General features: G+C 53.0%; 1 protein-coding gene across 5 annotated transcripts in view; it reads right to left on the reverse strand.

Moving 5' to 3' along the window:
- The window catches only part of TBCD (tubulin folding cofactor D), a 148,305-nt gene that overhangs the window by 109,680 nt on the left and 25,737 nt on the right, over positions 1-12,888 (reverse strand). For all 5 annotated transcript variants that reach the window (XM_010816446.4, NM_174194.2, XM_010816445.4 and 2 more), the window contains 1 exon segment: positions 1,073-1,118. In XM_010816446.4, the coding sequence (XP_010814748.1) occupies positions 1,073-1,118 (46 nt within the window).

The following is a 12,888-nucleotide window of genomic DNA, read 5'->3' on the forward strand; positions in this document are numbered from 1 at the left end:
TCTCCACAACCAGGGGAGCGGTGTGATCGGGTCCCCCTGCCACTAAGGCTGCTCAGGGCAATAAGGAGAGCGTCAGAGAAGGCGGAGGCGAGGAGAGCACACGAGACCATGTTTCGCGTTAAGACAAGAGCAGGGCAGTTTTCAAGCCAAGTTGTGATGGCATCTGGGTAACTCCCCAAAAGACCCAAACGTCATACAGTGACCAGCCTGGGTACAACTGATGGTAACTCAAGACAGACTCGGGGTCTGCATGTGCAAGTCTGTTGAGGACAAACGTGTGATGATGCTGAGTGTCGACTGCTCACGTTCTCAGGTGTGACCATGACATCAAGATGATGTTTCTTAAAAGAGTGAACAGATGCCAGTGGGATGACAGGGTGTCTCGGGCAGGGGGGACGGTGTGTGAGGGGGAGCATGGATGAAACAGGATGCCCATGCATGCTGTTTTGATGCCCATGCATCAAAAACCTGATGCTTGTGATAGAAACATGAGAGTCCACTATACCAGTGTCTCTTCCGTTGTGTATATGAAATGTCCCATGATGAAATGTCAAGATATAAACAGACTCTACTACCCAAATCTGATCCATGCATCTTCTAAGGCACAGACTAAGAAATTTCTCGTTTCAGGTAGTAAGCCTTCCTGCAGCAAGAATGACTATATAGGTTTTCTTAAGTTGAAGTTTAATCTAAAATTAAGAGAATGCGACGAAAAGGGCAAATGATGTAGCCATGGTGCCAGCAAGAATGCAGCTGGGCTCCCAAGAAGCGAGCTGAAGACCTCAGGGCTAGGTCTACATTCCAAGTCCCCAGGATCGAGACCTGTCAGTCAGGAACCCAGACCTCCTCCCGTACAAGGCCTGAGGCCAAAGAGTTAGATTATTCACACATACACACTCTCTCTTACACACACACACATACACACACAGAAGACAAAAAAAATTTGTGACAACAAAAAAATACAGCAAGTCACAAATTTTTGTGCCTATGAATAATCTTAGTGAGACACATTTGATCAGAATTTGGGCAAACTCATGTCACAAACACATCCTCACTTACAAATAAATCTTACCGTAGGGTAAACAGTCTTCACGTTTTCCATGTTTAAATATTTGTGCCTAAAAAAAAAACAAACAAAAAAAAACTATTAAAATATTACAAAAACCTTTACAAATTTAAAACATAAATTATCAAAACAACTCTTTGCAATCTTTCAAAATTTTTATCCTGAACACTCGCCATGAAGTAACAAGATTTGCTATACAGGAAAGAAATTACGAGACTGAAAATCTTCCGAGTGGGCAGCATAAACCAGGGACACAGCCTGAGGCAGGCTCACTGACGCACGCCCGTGTTGGAGTAAGCGCGCCGGCCTGTACGGAGAGGAAAGAACGGCACCAGGTTTCCAGGACCGGCGTGTAACTGAAGGTACCAAAGGATAAGAACCACAGGTTGAATTATCCCACACAAAGGTAAGGCTCCCACAAACTCATCCGCAATCCGAGTCAACAAAGGAGAAAGGGCCCCTCCTGCACCGCACACACGTGGGGCCAGCAGGCCGTCAAAACATCAAACCCTGAAGTCCTCAACCTGAAATTTTACCCTCTGCTTTCAAGTCTGCAAAGTCAGTGTTAGTCACTCAGTCGTGTCCTACTCTCTGCGGCCCCACGGACTGTAGCCCGCCAAGCTGCTCTGTCCATGGAATTCTCCAGGCAAGAACATTGGAATGGGTTGCCATTTCCCTTCTCCAGGGGATCATCCCAAGCCAGGGATCAAACCCAGGTCTCCTGCATTGCAGACGGATTCTTTACCGTCTCAGCCACCAGGGAAGCAAGTCTGCAAGACTTGTGGTAATTCACACAGGTACCCAAGCCCTTAAACGAAGAGCTCTAAAGCTGAGCACCTTTAAGAAAACAGCTAAGGAACTTGTCCTCCTTCAGGAATAGCATTTAACTGGCACAGAAGACCGCTGCTTAGACCATCTGAAGGTACATGGGCCTGACTTCCCTGGACCCTGTCCCCCAACACCAGGTCCTGCCAGCCAATGAGCTACACTGAGTTGAGATGAAGAGGGTGAACACCATCCCAGACACTTAGTCAGTGGCGTTTCATGTGGAGACTAACCACCCGGGAGCCCTGGACGCGCCAAGGCAGGCACACAGAACAGGCCACAGGGGCTCAGACCCACAGGCCCAAGACATCCCAGTACTCAAAGCACCAAGCAACCTCCCAGCCAGCAGCCCACAGCTCCACCACCATGTCCCAGCACGTGGGACAACACCCTGGCCGCGCCAGCCCTGCTCTGCACCTCTGCTGCGAAGCCCCTCGGCAGAAGTCACGCTCTGCTCTGCACTTTCTGCCCTTCTCTCCCCATCAATGCAACCCCAAAACCATGAGCCAGCCATCAGACTGGGACGTTCAGGGCACTTCGCTCCTCCATGACACACACTATAAATGGAGAAGGACCCCCGGACACCCACAGGTCACATCTGAAATATACCCATTTCAGGACTGGTAAACCACTCCCCAAACACCTGAAATCTCTGCCTTTACAATCTGGATTTATGACAAGGGGGAAAGTCACCCAGATCCCCGAGCTTCTTCCTGGTGAACTTTGGAAGCAGTCAGGGAGGTGGCTCCGTGGAAAGGAAGGAGGAAACCATCCGGCAGCCGGATGAGTCTCAACAGGATGGGAAGCCCCCAGGCGAGCCGCCCACGGCCCCGGGCATAGCACTCCTCACCCTGCTCCAGCAGCAGCGGCCACAAGAGCCACCCTCTCAGTGCTGGCCGTCAGCCTCCCGCCCAGACTGCCAGGACAGGCCCAGTGGACTGGCTCAGAAGGACAGAGGCCCAGGCTGGTGGCTGTGGAGCTGATCTGGGACCAGGAGTAAGGAGTGGGCAGGCCGCGCCTCACAGCCACTGCCAGCCCTCACCTGCCTCGCATCCCTCCAGCTCTACCCTGGCCTCCCCAGCGACCCAGACAGTTCAGACCCCAACAATAAAGCTTACAGGACACACCACTGTTAGATACCGCTAACTTTAAAAAACTAAACGTCAGGGTTCATAACAATAACCTGGCCATGGTGGTCTCAGCTCTGAAGTGCCTCATACAAACCAAGACAGAGTACCTGGCCAAGGATGCGGCCTCACTGAGGGTCCGGTTTCTCCTCCAAGCAGAGCAGGGCTGGGGGGAAGGGGTGCAGGGTGCTCAGGGCTGGCCCAGCCCAGGTCATGGCGCCAGCGCACCACAGTCACACACCACCTCCCCTCTGTCCTCGGAGCACAAGGCCATCCACACGGCCACTGCCGTTGCACACAAAGAACCGGAGCCTCTAGGATACAGCCGACAACACGACAAGCACAAAGTTATGAAACCACTCAGGTCTCAATCGACTTTCAAAGTGATAGCAATTATACACTTCAAAACACAAATAAATGTCTTGGTATAAGAATAACTGCCGACACAAATCTTGCCGAAATTTTCTAAACCCATGAAGCACACCCTAGCGCGCCAACAGCTCTAGGAAGTGACGTAGAAAACACCACCAGGAAGACTGATGGTCTCAACTTCTGAAGCACCAGAACCACTGACGGCTCTGAACCCTGCCCCCGCAAGCTCTGCGCTGAGCCCAGGTGGCAAGAGCAGAGACCCCGCCACACAGGGCGGCGCGGCGGGCAGACACAGCCAGGTTAGCAGGCACGAATGCGTGCTGGGCACCACTGAACTCAAAGTACCCACGCTCCGTTCTCTTCCAGGGGATCCTACCATCAGAAGTACTACCACGTGGGCATGAAAAAGGACAAATCTGAGCCAGTTCTAGTGAGGTAGATGAACCTGTTAAAGTGAAGGAATTCAGAAAAACAAATCTCCTGTATTAATGCATTTATGTGGAATCTAGAAAAATGGTACTGAAGAACCTATTTGCAGGGAAGGGATGAAGACAGACATATAGACAACAGACCAGTGGACACAGTGGGGGAAGGCGAGTGCAGGACAGAATGGGGAAAGTAGCATCAACATGCATATCTACATACATGAGAAGGGCACGGCAGCCCACTCCAGCGTTCTTGCCTGGAGAATCCCACGGACAGAGGAGCCTGGTGAGCTACAGTCCATAGAGTCACAAAGAGTTGGACGTGACTGAAGCAATTTAGTAGGCATGCATGCTACATATACATGTGGAGACACACACACACACACACACACATATATCAACATATATACTGATACATATAAAACAGATAGCTGGTGAGAACCCAGTCTGGCACTCTGTGATGACCTAGACAGGTTGGATGGAGAGAGGGGAGGGAGGTGATATATGTATTAATTATGGCTAATTTGCATTGCGCTAGGCAAAGAATCCAGTTCGATTCCTGGGTCAGGAAAATCCGCTGGAGAAGGGATAGGCTACCCACTCCAGTATTCTTGGGCTTTGCTTGTGGCTCAGCTGGTAAAGAATCCGCCTGCATACCGGGAGACCTGGGTTCGATCCCTGAGTTGGGAAGAGTTGGGAAGAGCCCCTGGATTCGGGAAAGGCTACCCACTCCAGTATTCTGGCCTGGAGAATTCCAGGACTGTATAGCTCATGGGGTTGCAAAGAGTCAGACATGACTGAGCAACTTTCACTTTCAGCAGAAATCAACACAATACTGAAAAGCAATTTTCCTCCAGTTAAAAAATAAGTTACAAAAAAAGAATTATTACTATGTGGGTAAAAACACTTTTGTTTTAAAAATTAGTCCTCAAAAACAGCGTGCTGATTATGTGGAACACCCACTGAAGTATTTAGAGGCAGTGGAGTGATTTAAAACAGTTCAACAACACAAGCGTGTGTGGTTGTGTATTTTAATATACACACACAGGTGCACACCAACACATACAACACACATATATAAAGTCAGGAATTCAAGGACTTCACAAGAGTCCACAGAAACCAAAAGGATAACAAAGGAATTTTATAAACTTTATGACAACAAGTAAGACAACTCAAAAGAAAGCAACAAACTACGAGATTCCAAATTAGCAGAAATGACTTAAGAAACAGAAAATCTGAATGGACCTGGATCATGTAACAAAACAAACAAAAAAACTAATTAGTACTGCAGAATCTTTCCAGAAAGAAAACCCCAGGCCCACATGGCTTCATAACAAATTCTAGCAAACGTGTCGTGTGTAACACGCGTGGAGAATCCTCAGCACATTAGGGGGTAGAGAACGAGGAGTCCCCTTTGAAAACTTCATTTTTATTCTATACTTGGTGACGAGATCAGCAGTTTAGGGGCTGTGTGTCTGTCCCGTAAGCTTCACTGTTGGGGTGTGAGCTGTCTGGGTCCTGTGCGAGGGCCTGGCCTGGCTTCCAGGGGAGGCCATGGTAGAGCTGGAGGGATGCGAGGCAGGTGAGGGACAGCAATGGGCTGTGCGGTGCGGCCTGCCCTCTCCTTACTCCTGGCCCCAGACCAGCTCCACGGCCACCACCAGGCGGACTCTGTACACACGGAGGGAAGGGTCACAGGAGTTACGGATTCTCCTGTGAATGGACTCAGAAGGGCAAAAGGGGTGAAGAGGAACAAGAATCACAGAGGGCCAGGGCTTTGGTTTTGTTGGTTGGTTTGCTTTTCCACAGGAAACGGGGCCGTCTTCACTGGCCTTCCCTCCTGAAAACACAGTCCAACCCAGCGTGCGCAGAGGATGGTGACCCTCAGCAAAGGGAGGAAGTGGCCCACAGAAACAGTCTGATCTTTAGATGCTCAGGAGGAGCCATCAGCCAAGCCACTACATGGGGAGGGTACCCCACTTCTCATGGATGCGTAAGACACGGGCCAACTGAAGACCCCTGAGGCAATCACCCCACACAGAGACAAGGCCACAGAGCACGCACATCTGAGGCGGGATGACTGTTCCTGCTCTTCTAGAAACCAGCACAGCACAAGGTGCAAACAGACGCGTTTCTCAGTAATCGCTCTCAACCACCACACCTTCCAGTCACCACCCACCCAAGCCGGCTCTTCTGCCCGCTGTGCAACCAGCTTCCCTCCCCGGGGCATGTTCTCTAGCCGTAAATCACAGGCTGTCAGCTGCTGGAAGCAAGTCTGCCTGGCTGCTGAGCAGGAGATGCTGGTCTGAGGCCCCTGGAGGCACCACCGAGTCAAGGCCAAGAAAAGCAGCTCCACCCCAGGCTCTGGGAGAAAGGGGCCCACACCACAGGGCTCAGGGGTGCCACGAGTACCCGAGAACTGTCCTGCGAGCTGAGGAGCACTGCGGGACACCTGGCTGCACGACGGCCCATTCCCCGTCCCCCAGGGAGATGTGACACCGCCAGCAGATGGCACAGGGCCAGGAAGGGCAGCCTCCCCTGTTCTGTGCTCCTGAGGCCCGTCTCCGGGCCGAGGAGGGCACCGAACCCCGGTACCACTGTTCCTGATGTGCGCACACAAAGGGGACAACACGTGATCGGAAAGGACCGTTGGCACCAACACTTCAGTTCCAGGCCGGATGCCACTCAGAGCTTAACCCACGGTCCTTGTGGGAGCCACAGAGCCCAAGCAGGGCCAAACCTTCCAGGGAAGGCAACAAAGGCTAATTGCTGAGCACCCTTCAAGTAAACCCAAAGGCGCTGTACAGAGGGATTCTCTTAACTCACTCTCCAGGCCCCCTCCCACCAGGTCAGAGAAGAAACCTCACCACCACCCCTCTTCCACCACCCTCCACTCATCCACCCTCACACACACACACACACACACACACACACACACCTGGAGGCTTGCAAAAATAAAAGTGGGGGGAACATGAAAGATGCCGTCATCTCCCTAAGAAATCAAAGTAAGCTGAAACTGGATGAGGGAGCACTAACAGATACAGAGGAGAACTGACCTGAAGGCCATGCCCAGCAGGCTACGCTGAGGAACAGGCCTGAGGGAGGCGAGCGGGCAAGCCAGCCCGCCCAGAGGCACCTCCAGCCTCAAGCAGCAGCGAGACTTCTGCTCCCTTGAGAGTGTGCCTGCTCTACGTCCTCAGGGAAAAGAAAAAAACTTCCTTAACTATGGAAAAATTCTAATTGCTGAAGTTAAGTTTTCAATGGTTGGGAAAAACAGCTGACTATTATTGGCTAAAACCCAGAATGAAAAACTACAATTCTGATAAAACACATTTATTAATACACCTAGTAAACTTGAAAGGATTTTAAGTACATAAACATGTAAATAATAGTTAACAGTTATAAAGAAATGTTTAAACGATCAAAACAATCACGTCTAGCTTTATCTTCCCACTGTGAGTTCAATCTTTCCCTAACCTAACAGTGAAATCCCAACCATAAACACACACCTTCACAGGCAGGCAGATGGAGCCCCGGCCCAGCCCCTGACCGCGCCTTCCAGGGTCCCACCTAGAAGAGGCCGCACAAGAGCTCAGAGGACACCGGACGACCATGCCCTCCTGTCTTCAGATGTCAACCTGCTTGTGATGATGCATTCTACCACCTTATTAGCCGCCAAGCTTTCTCAACCGCTCCGAACAGAACATGGAGAGGTCAGGATCCTAACAGCAAGCTGCATTTAGATGTTCCCATTTAAATGACCCCTCCCCAAACCCGAGCACTTGGGCTGCCTCTGGCCTCACCACCCGGAGGGGCCATTTTTCCAGGCAGGGGCAGACGACTGGGAAGCCACTCAGGTGGCTCTCACCTGGCCCGGCCACCCCGACAAAGCCTGGACAGACACCACAAACCATGAGCAGCCACACAAAGGCACAGGCACAGGCAGGCTTTCCACCACCCCTAATACATGAATTTCAAACACCATGAAGCTAAAAAAGCTCAAGGCTCTGCTCTTAAAAGGATCAGAATCAATCTGAAGAGCAGTAAAGAGGCTGCTGCACCTCGACCTCCATACTGGGAAGATAAACCCCGAGGATGGCAAAGACCAGAGGGACAGTCTTGGAGGCAGAGCCAGACCAGCGGACTTCCGATCCCTCCCAAACGGGCCTCTCTAGGACCACTGACTTTACTGCTGAAGATTCTTCAGATGAAAACAGACTCTCAATTGACTGACGAGTATCAAAAATACTGACTGCGCAAACTATTTGCCTAACACATGGCATACAAAGGATACAAACACACGATCCCTATCCCAGAAACTGAGAAACAGTCAACACAGGGCTTGCACAGCTCCCAGAGCAGAGGTCAGAGGAGGGGGCTGTGCTCCCCAGAGAACAGTCCCAAGCAGAGCTGGCTAGGACGCAGGAAGGGGCAGGGGCCGAGCTCTGGAGCCGACCCCGGCAGGAAGACAGGACTACGTGCAGAAGTGAGAGAAGAGGAGGGAGACACAAAGAGAAAGGGGAGAAGAGCCTCGCCTGGGACCAGATGGGCAGAGCTGAGCCTACTGAACCAAAGGGCTTTGACGGGGCAGGCCACGTGGGAGCAGAAATGAGCACGGGACGCAGAACACCCAGAGGCAGCGCGCCTGCCCGAGGGACCCTCAAGACAGGGCAGGCCACTGAGTGGAGGGCGGGCAGCAGCGGGCAGACACCCGCGCTCGAGGCGAGGACCTGGGTGGAGGATGGGGGGAGGCGGGGGGGCAGCGGCAAGCGTGGCCCGCCGAGCACTGGACCAGTAAAGGAGGGCTGGGCCGGGGAGACACCTCGCACCACGTCCCTGCCGTGGGGCTCAGCACTGGACTTGGCCTGGGAGGGCACAGAGAGTGCCGGCCGGCACCCTCCTCTGCTGCGGGGCCGCACTCAGAACTCGGGTGGGAGGAGGGCAGAGCCACAGCACGACAGACACCGCCTTGAGCTGTGGAGCCTGAAGCACCAGAGGTGAGCAGAGCCAGAGCTCTGGGAGCGAGGACAGAAACCAGGGACGAAGGTCAGGGAGACTCAGGCACACACAGAGCACGCTGGAGGGCAGGGCAGGGTGGCCAAGCAGCCGGGTGGGTGGGGGCTTCGAGGCGGGCACCACCACCTGGGCGGAGGGACAACGGTAGACAGTCTGCGTCTGTCTCCCACAGGGCACAGCGCTCTGTGTCTGTCTCTCATCCAAGGGTCGGGGGGGCGCAGCAATGGCCGAGTCCCTTCCCCTGCAAGCGTGGGCCCAAGCTGGGCCGCCGGCGAGGGCACACCTGTCCTGCCGGACACGTCACCCCATCACACAGCAGGTGTACAAACCAGGCCGCCAGGGAACGGAGGCCAGCCTCACACCGTGCGTGTTCTAACAAGACCCGTGCTCTGGGCCGCCCGCCGCGCACAGAACAATGAGTCACGTGAGACGAAAGCGGACTCGGAGTTGGCTGCTTCACATCTCAGACACATGAGGAACCTGAAGGTGCCTTATTTCTGCTGAATCTGACAACAGCACACGAACTTTTCATAAATGTGCACACCCTGAAAATGGCCACATTCAAAGGGTTCTTACCCCATGTTCCTCCACCCAGAACCTTGCTCCAGGCAAGTGCTGTGACTGAAAAACCCCAGCAGGTTCGTCTGTCCTCTGACCAAACACCTTAAATGAAACCACTGGGTGCTGTTTCCAAAGAACCCTGAACAGACAGGCACCACGTCCACGTGAGAAAGGTTCTGGGTGAGCCCGCGCCTTCTCTTCACTTCCCTGGTTTCTCGTGTCGTCTGTGACTGTTTCACCCTTTAACAAGGTGTACCTATGACAGTGATAGAACGGACAGAAGCAGCCTCACTGTGAAGGGGGGACACACCCCAGACTTTGGCAAAGAGGACAGCGCACCCCTGTCCAGTGCCAGGGTAGGGGTCACGGAGCGGCAGGGCGGGGCGCACAGAGAGCCACCCGTCGGTCTGTGAACCTCCAACCTGCAGGGCCAGAGCGAGGACGGCACAGCTGCCAGTGTGAGCAGAGCGCACCAAGTCCAAATGGCCACCAGCCTCCATTTTTAATACTATGTTTCCTTTCCTTGAATTTCCTAGATTTCCACTAATCCTAATGCTTAAGGAGGGCCTAAATCAAAGGCTGTTTCAAAGAGCTAGAATTCAGGGGCCTTCCAATGACATGAAGCCGCCAGACACGTTTCCCTCCCACAAGAGTTTAAAAAAAAAAAAAAAAATCACCGCTGCAAGAGAAATATGCTTCAAGGGAAATAAAAATCAAGGCCCAGTTTCGACGGTACTTGTTACGAGTCCACCTGTTTCGCCTAACCCACACTAATGAGCAGGTGGATAGAGTGCAGCCAAGTGCATCAGAGGCGGCAGATGGAATCCTGCAGCGCAGCACACCTGCAGGATTCGTCATGCACAGCGGACGCCGAGCCTCCCCGTTCAGGTCTGACGAGCTCATGGCGAAACCGCTCCTGCTCGGAGAGCTCAGCACCAGCACTGCTTCCTCCTGCCTGGGCGGGCGGCGGCAGCAGCGGCAATTAGACCAGATTTCTCCTTCAAAAGAAAGGAAAGGAAAGAAGGCACATGACTCCAGAGAGACCCTAGGGCTTTTTTTTTTCTCCAGAGGAACCACCGGGCTTCTGAGGCTGCAGAAGAGATGGGCCTGCCCCCGGGAGCACGGCAGGGTCACCTCCCCTGGCAGGACTGTCGAAGCAGGCAATACCCTCGCCGAGGGCACATCTCCCCAGAGAGCACCAGGGCGTGGCTGCCAACGCACCTCGGCCTGCAGGGCTTCCTCCTCTGGGCCAAAACAGGGGCGGGGACGTGGGGTTCAACTTTGCTAAGGCTTTGAGAAAATCACTTTACTCTTCAGGAGGAAGACACAACAGGCCTTCACTCCTCCTGAGTGTAAAACGGGGAGGCCTCCCGGTATAAAGCCCTTCCCCACTTGAGGCCAGTGAGGGCCGGCAGGAGGGCGGCAGCAGGCTCGCCAACACCTGTGCCCCACGTAGGAAGGAGCAGCAGAACTTGGGAACAACCCAGAAACAAGCAGTGAGAGGATCAAAACTGTTCAAAAAAAAAAGAAAGGACCTCTGGGCCCAGCCACAGCAGAAACTGGGAAGTGACCCCACGACCCTCTCAAGCCAAGAGGCCCCAGCATCCCAAGGACTTGAGTTGGAGGAGGCCACAGGACCGCTCGCTAGTGGCCTGAGCCAAAAGCCCACCGCCACCAATTCTGGGCGAGGGCCACAGAGGCCCTGCCAGCTGCAGGCCCTGGGGGTGGTCACCACTGGCTTCAGCCCCCCAGTGGAGGCGCCCACAGCCCAGGTGCCCTGATATGAGTGCAGCAATGGCCTCAGGAGGGGTGGCTTCCAGGCCAGGGAGCACTGCCAGGAGACCCCAGGAGCCTGTCAAGGACGCAGATTCCAGACTGGGCAGAAGAGGTCTAAAGCAGGACAAAAGTGAGTGAGTCAGGAAGCGGCACCCATGTCCGGACGGGCCTACCCTGCAGGCCCAAGTGGACTGGCAGGCTCAGCGGCGTTCGTCAGACCCTTGTTTCTCTATGACCTAAGACTTCTCGATGTGACTCACGCCAAAAAACTAAGAATCCACTTACACTCAAACCTTCAAATAAACCATCTCAGCCCTATTCACCCCATTCTTCACCAGGACTCGATGCCCTGCACACGCCCACCCAGGAACCCTGCAGCGAGAGCCTGGTGACCAGGACCACTCCCTCCCCTCTACTCCATGCTCAGCACCGTTCTTGGCCAGCCTCCCCCAGCACCGACCCCCAACAAAGCAATAAAGTCCTCCTGAAGCACCTCCCCACACACGTGGCTGGAATGAGAGTTGCCTGCAGCCACAGGCTGATACCCATGTTTTGTCAGTATGACAGGTGGGTATGCCATAAAAAGTTTCTAGAAGACCTCAGAAACACAGGAAGTATATTTAAATTGTTACACTTAAAAAAAAAATCTACTGCTACTATTGTAGCAAGGAAGTTGAAAATATATGCTCAAACAAAATGTGACACACACATTTTCAGATCAGCCTTATTCAGAGTATCTCAGAATTCTGAGTAACTACAAGGGAGTATTAAGAAGGAAGGAAGCACGGACAGGCTGCGACACGGGAAGTCCTGTGGGAACACGACGCCAAAGAAGCCAGATTCAAAAGGCCACACCGTACACGACTCCGCTTGTGTGAAACGTCCTCGAAAAGCAAATCCAGAGAGATGGAAAGTAGATCACTAGCTGCCAGGAACTGGGGGTGCCCGGGGCCATGGAGGAGGAGGTGCTGCTCATGTGTGGGGGGTTTCCTTTTGGGGTGATCAGAGTATTCTGGAACTAGACAATGGTGACAGTTGTTATCTTGTGCATGTACAAAATAACCACTGAACTTTAAAGGGGGTATTATGCAAACTGTATCTCAACTTATTAAAAACCTCTGTAATAACACATCACGTTTATTTACAGAATAAAAGGCCACAAGGAGAAACAGACATCACCTCAACAGACCACAGGAACTCAGGACAGGTTTTGTTTTTCAAGGTTTTTGGTTTTGTTTTTTTTTAATGTCTTAGATAGTCTCATCATTTAAATGACAGCCCTTCCTGAAGATACTGTGAATGAAAAGACACAGATGAGAGAACATTCTAGGAGTGGAGGAGGCAGGGCCGAGTGCTGTCCTCTGCTTCTCCCACCTCCTGTCCCTCCGCCCCGGGCCATCACGCCATCAGCCCCGCTTTCCCCAGGCCCTCTCGCCTCCTACACCCCGTCAGAAGCTGCCACCGCCAAAGAGAGAAGATGGGACGACACCCAAGAAGATGATATCACACTGAGTCACGGCCCAAATGCCCCCATTTAAACACAGCCCGAAACACCCTGCTCTCCTCTAAGCGGGCCCTGGGCCCGCCAGCTTCAGAGACAAGGACAAAGTTGCCCACTGCAAGGACCACAGGGTCCAGGGAAGGGAGCCATGACCCCAGAGCTTCAGGTGCGGCAGCCTCCCCTCCCCCGAAGAATTTAAACTAACCTTTCCTCCCCGTC

The sequence above is a fragment of the Bos taurus genome, chromosome 19 (genome assembly GCF_002263795.3).
Source record: "Bos taurus isolate L1 Dominette 01449 registration number 42190680 breed Hereford chromosome 19, ARS-UCD2.0, whole genome shotgun sequence".
Lineage (NCBI taxonomy): Eukaryota > Metazoa > Chordata > Mammalia > Artiodactyla > Bovidae > Bos > Bos taurus.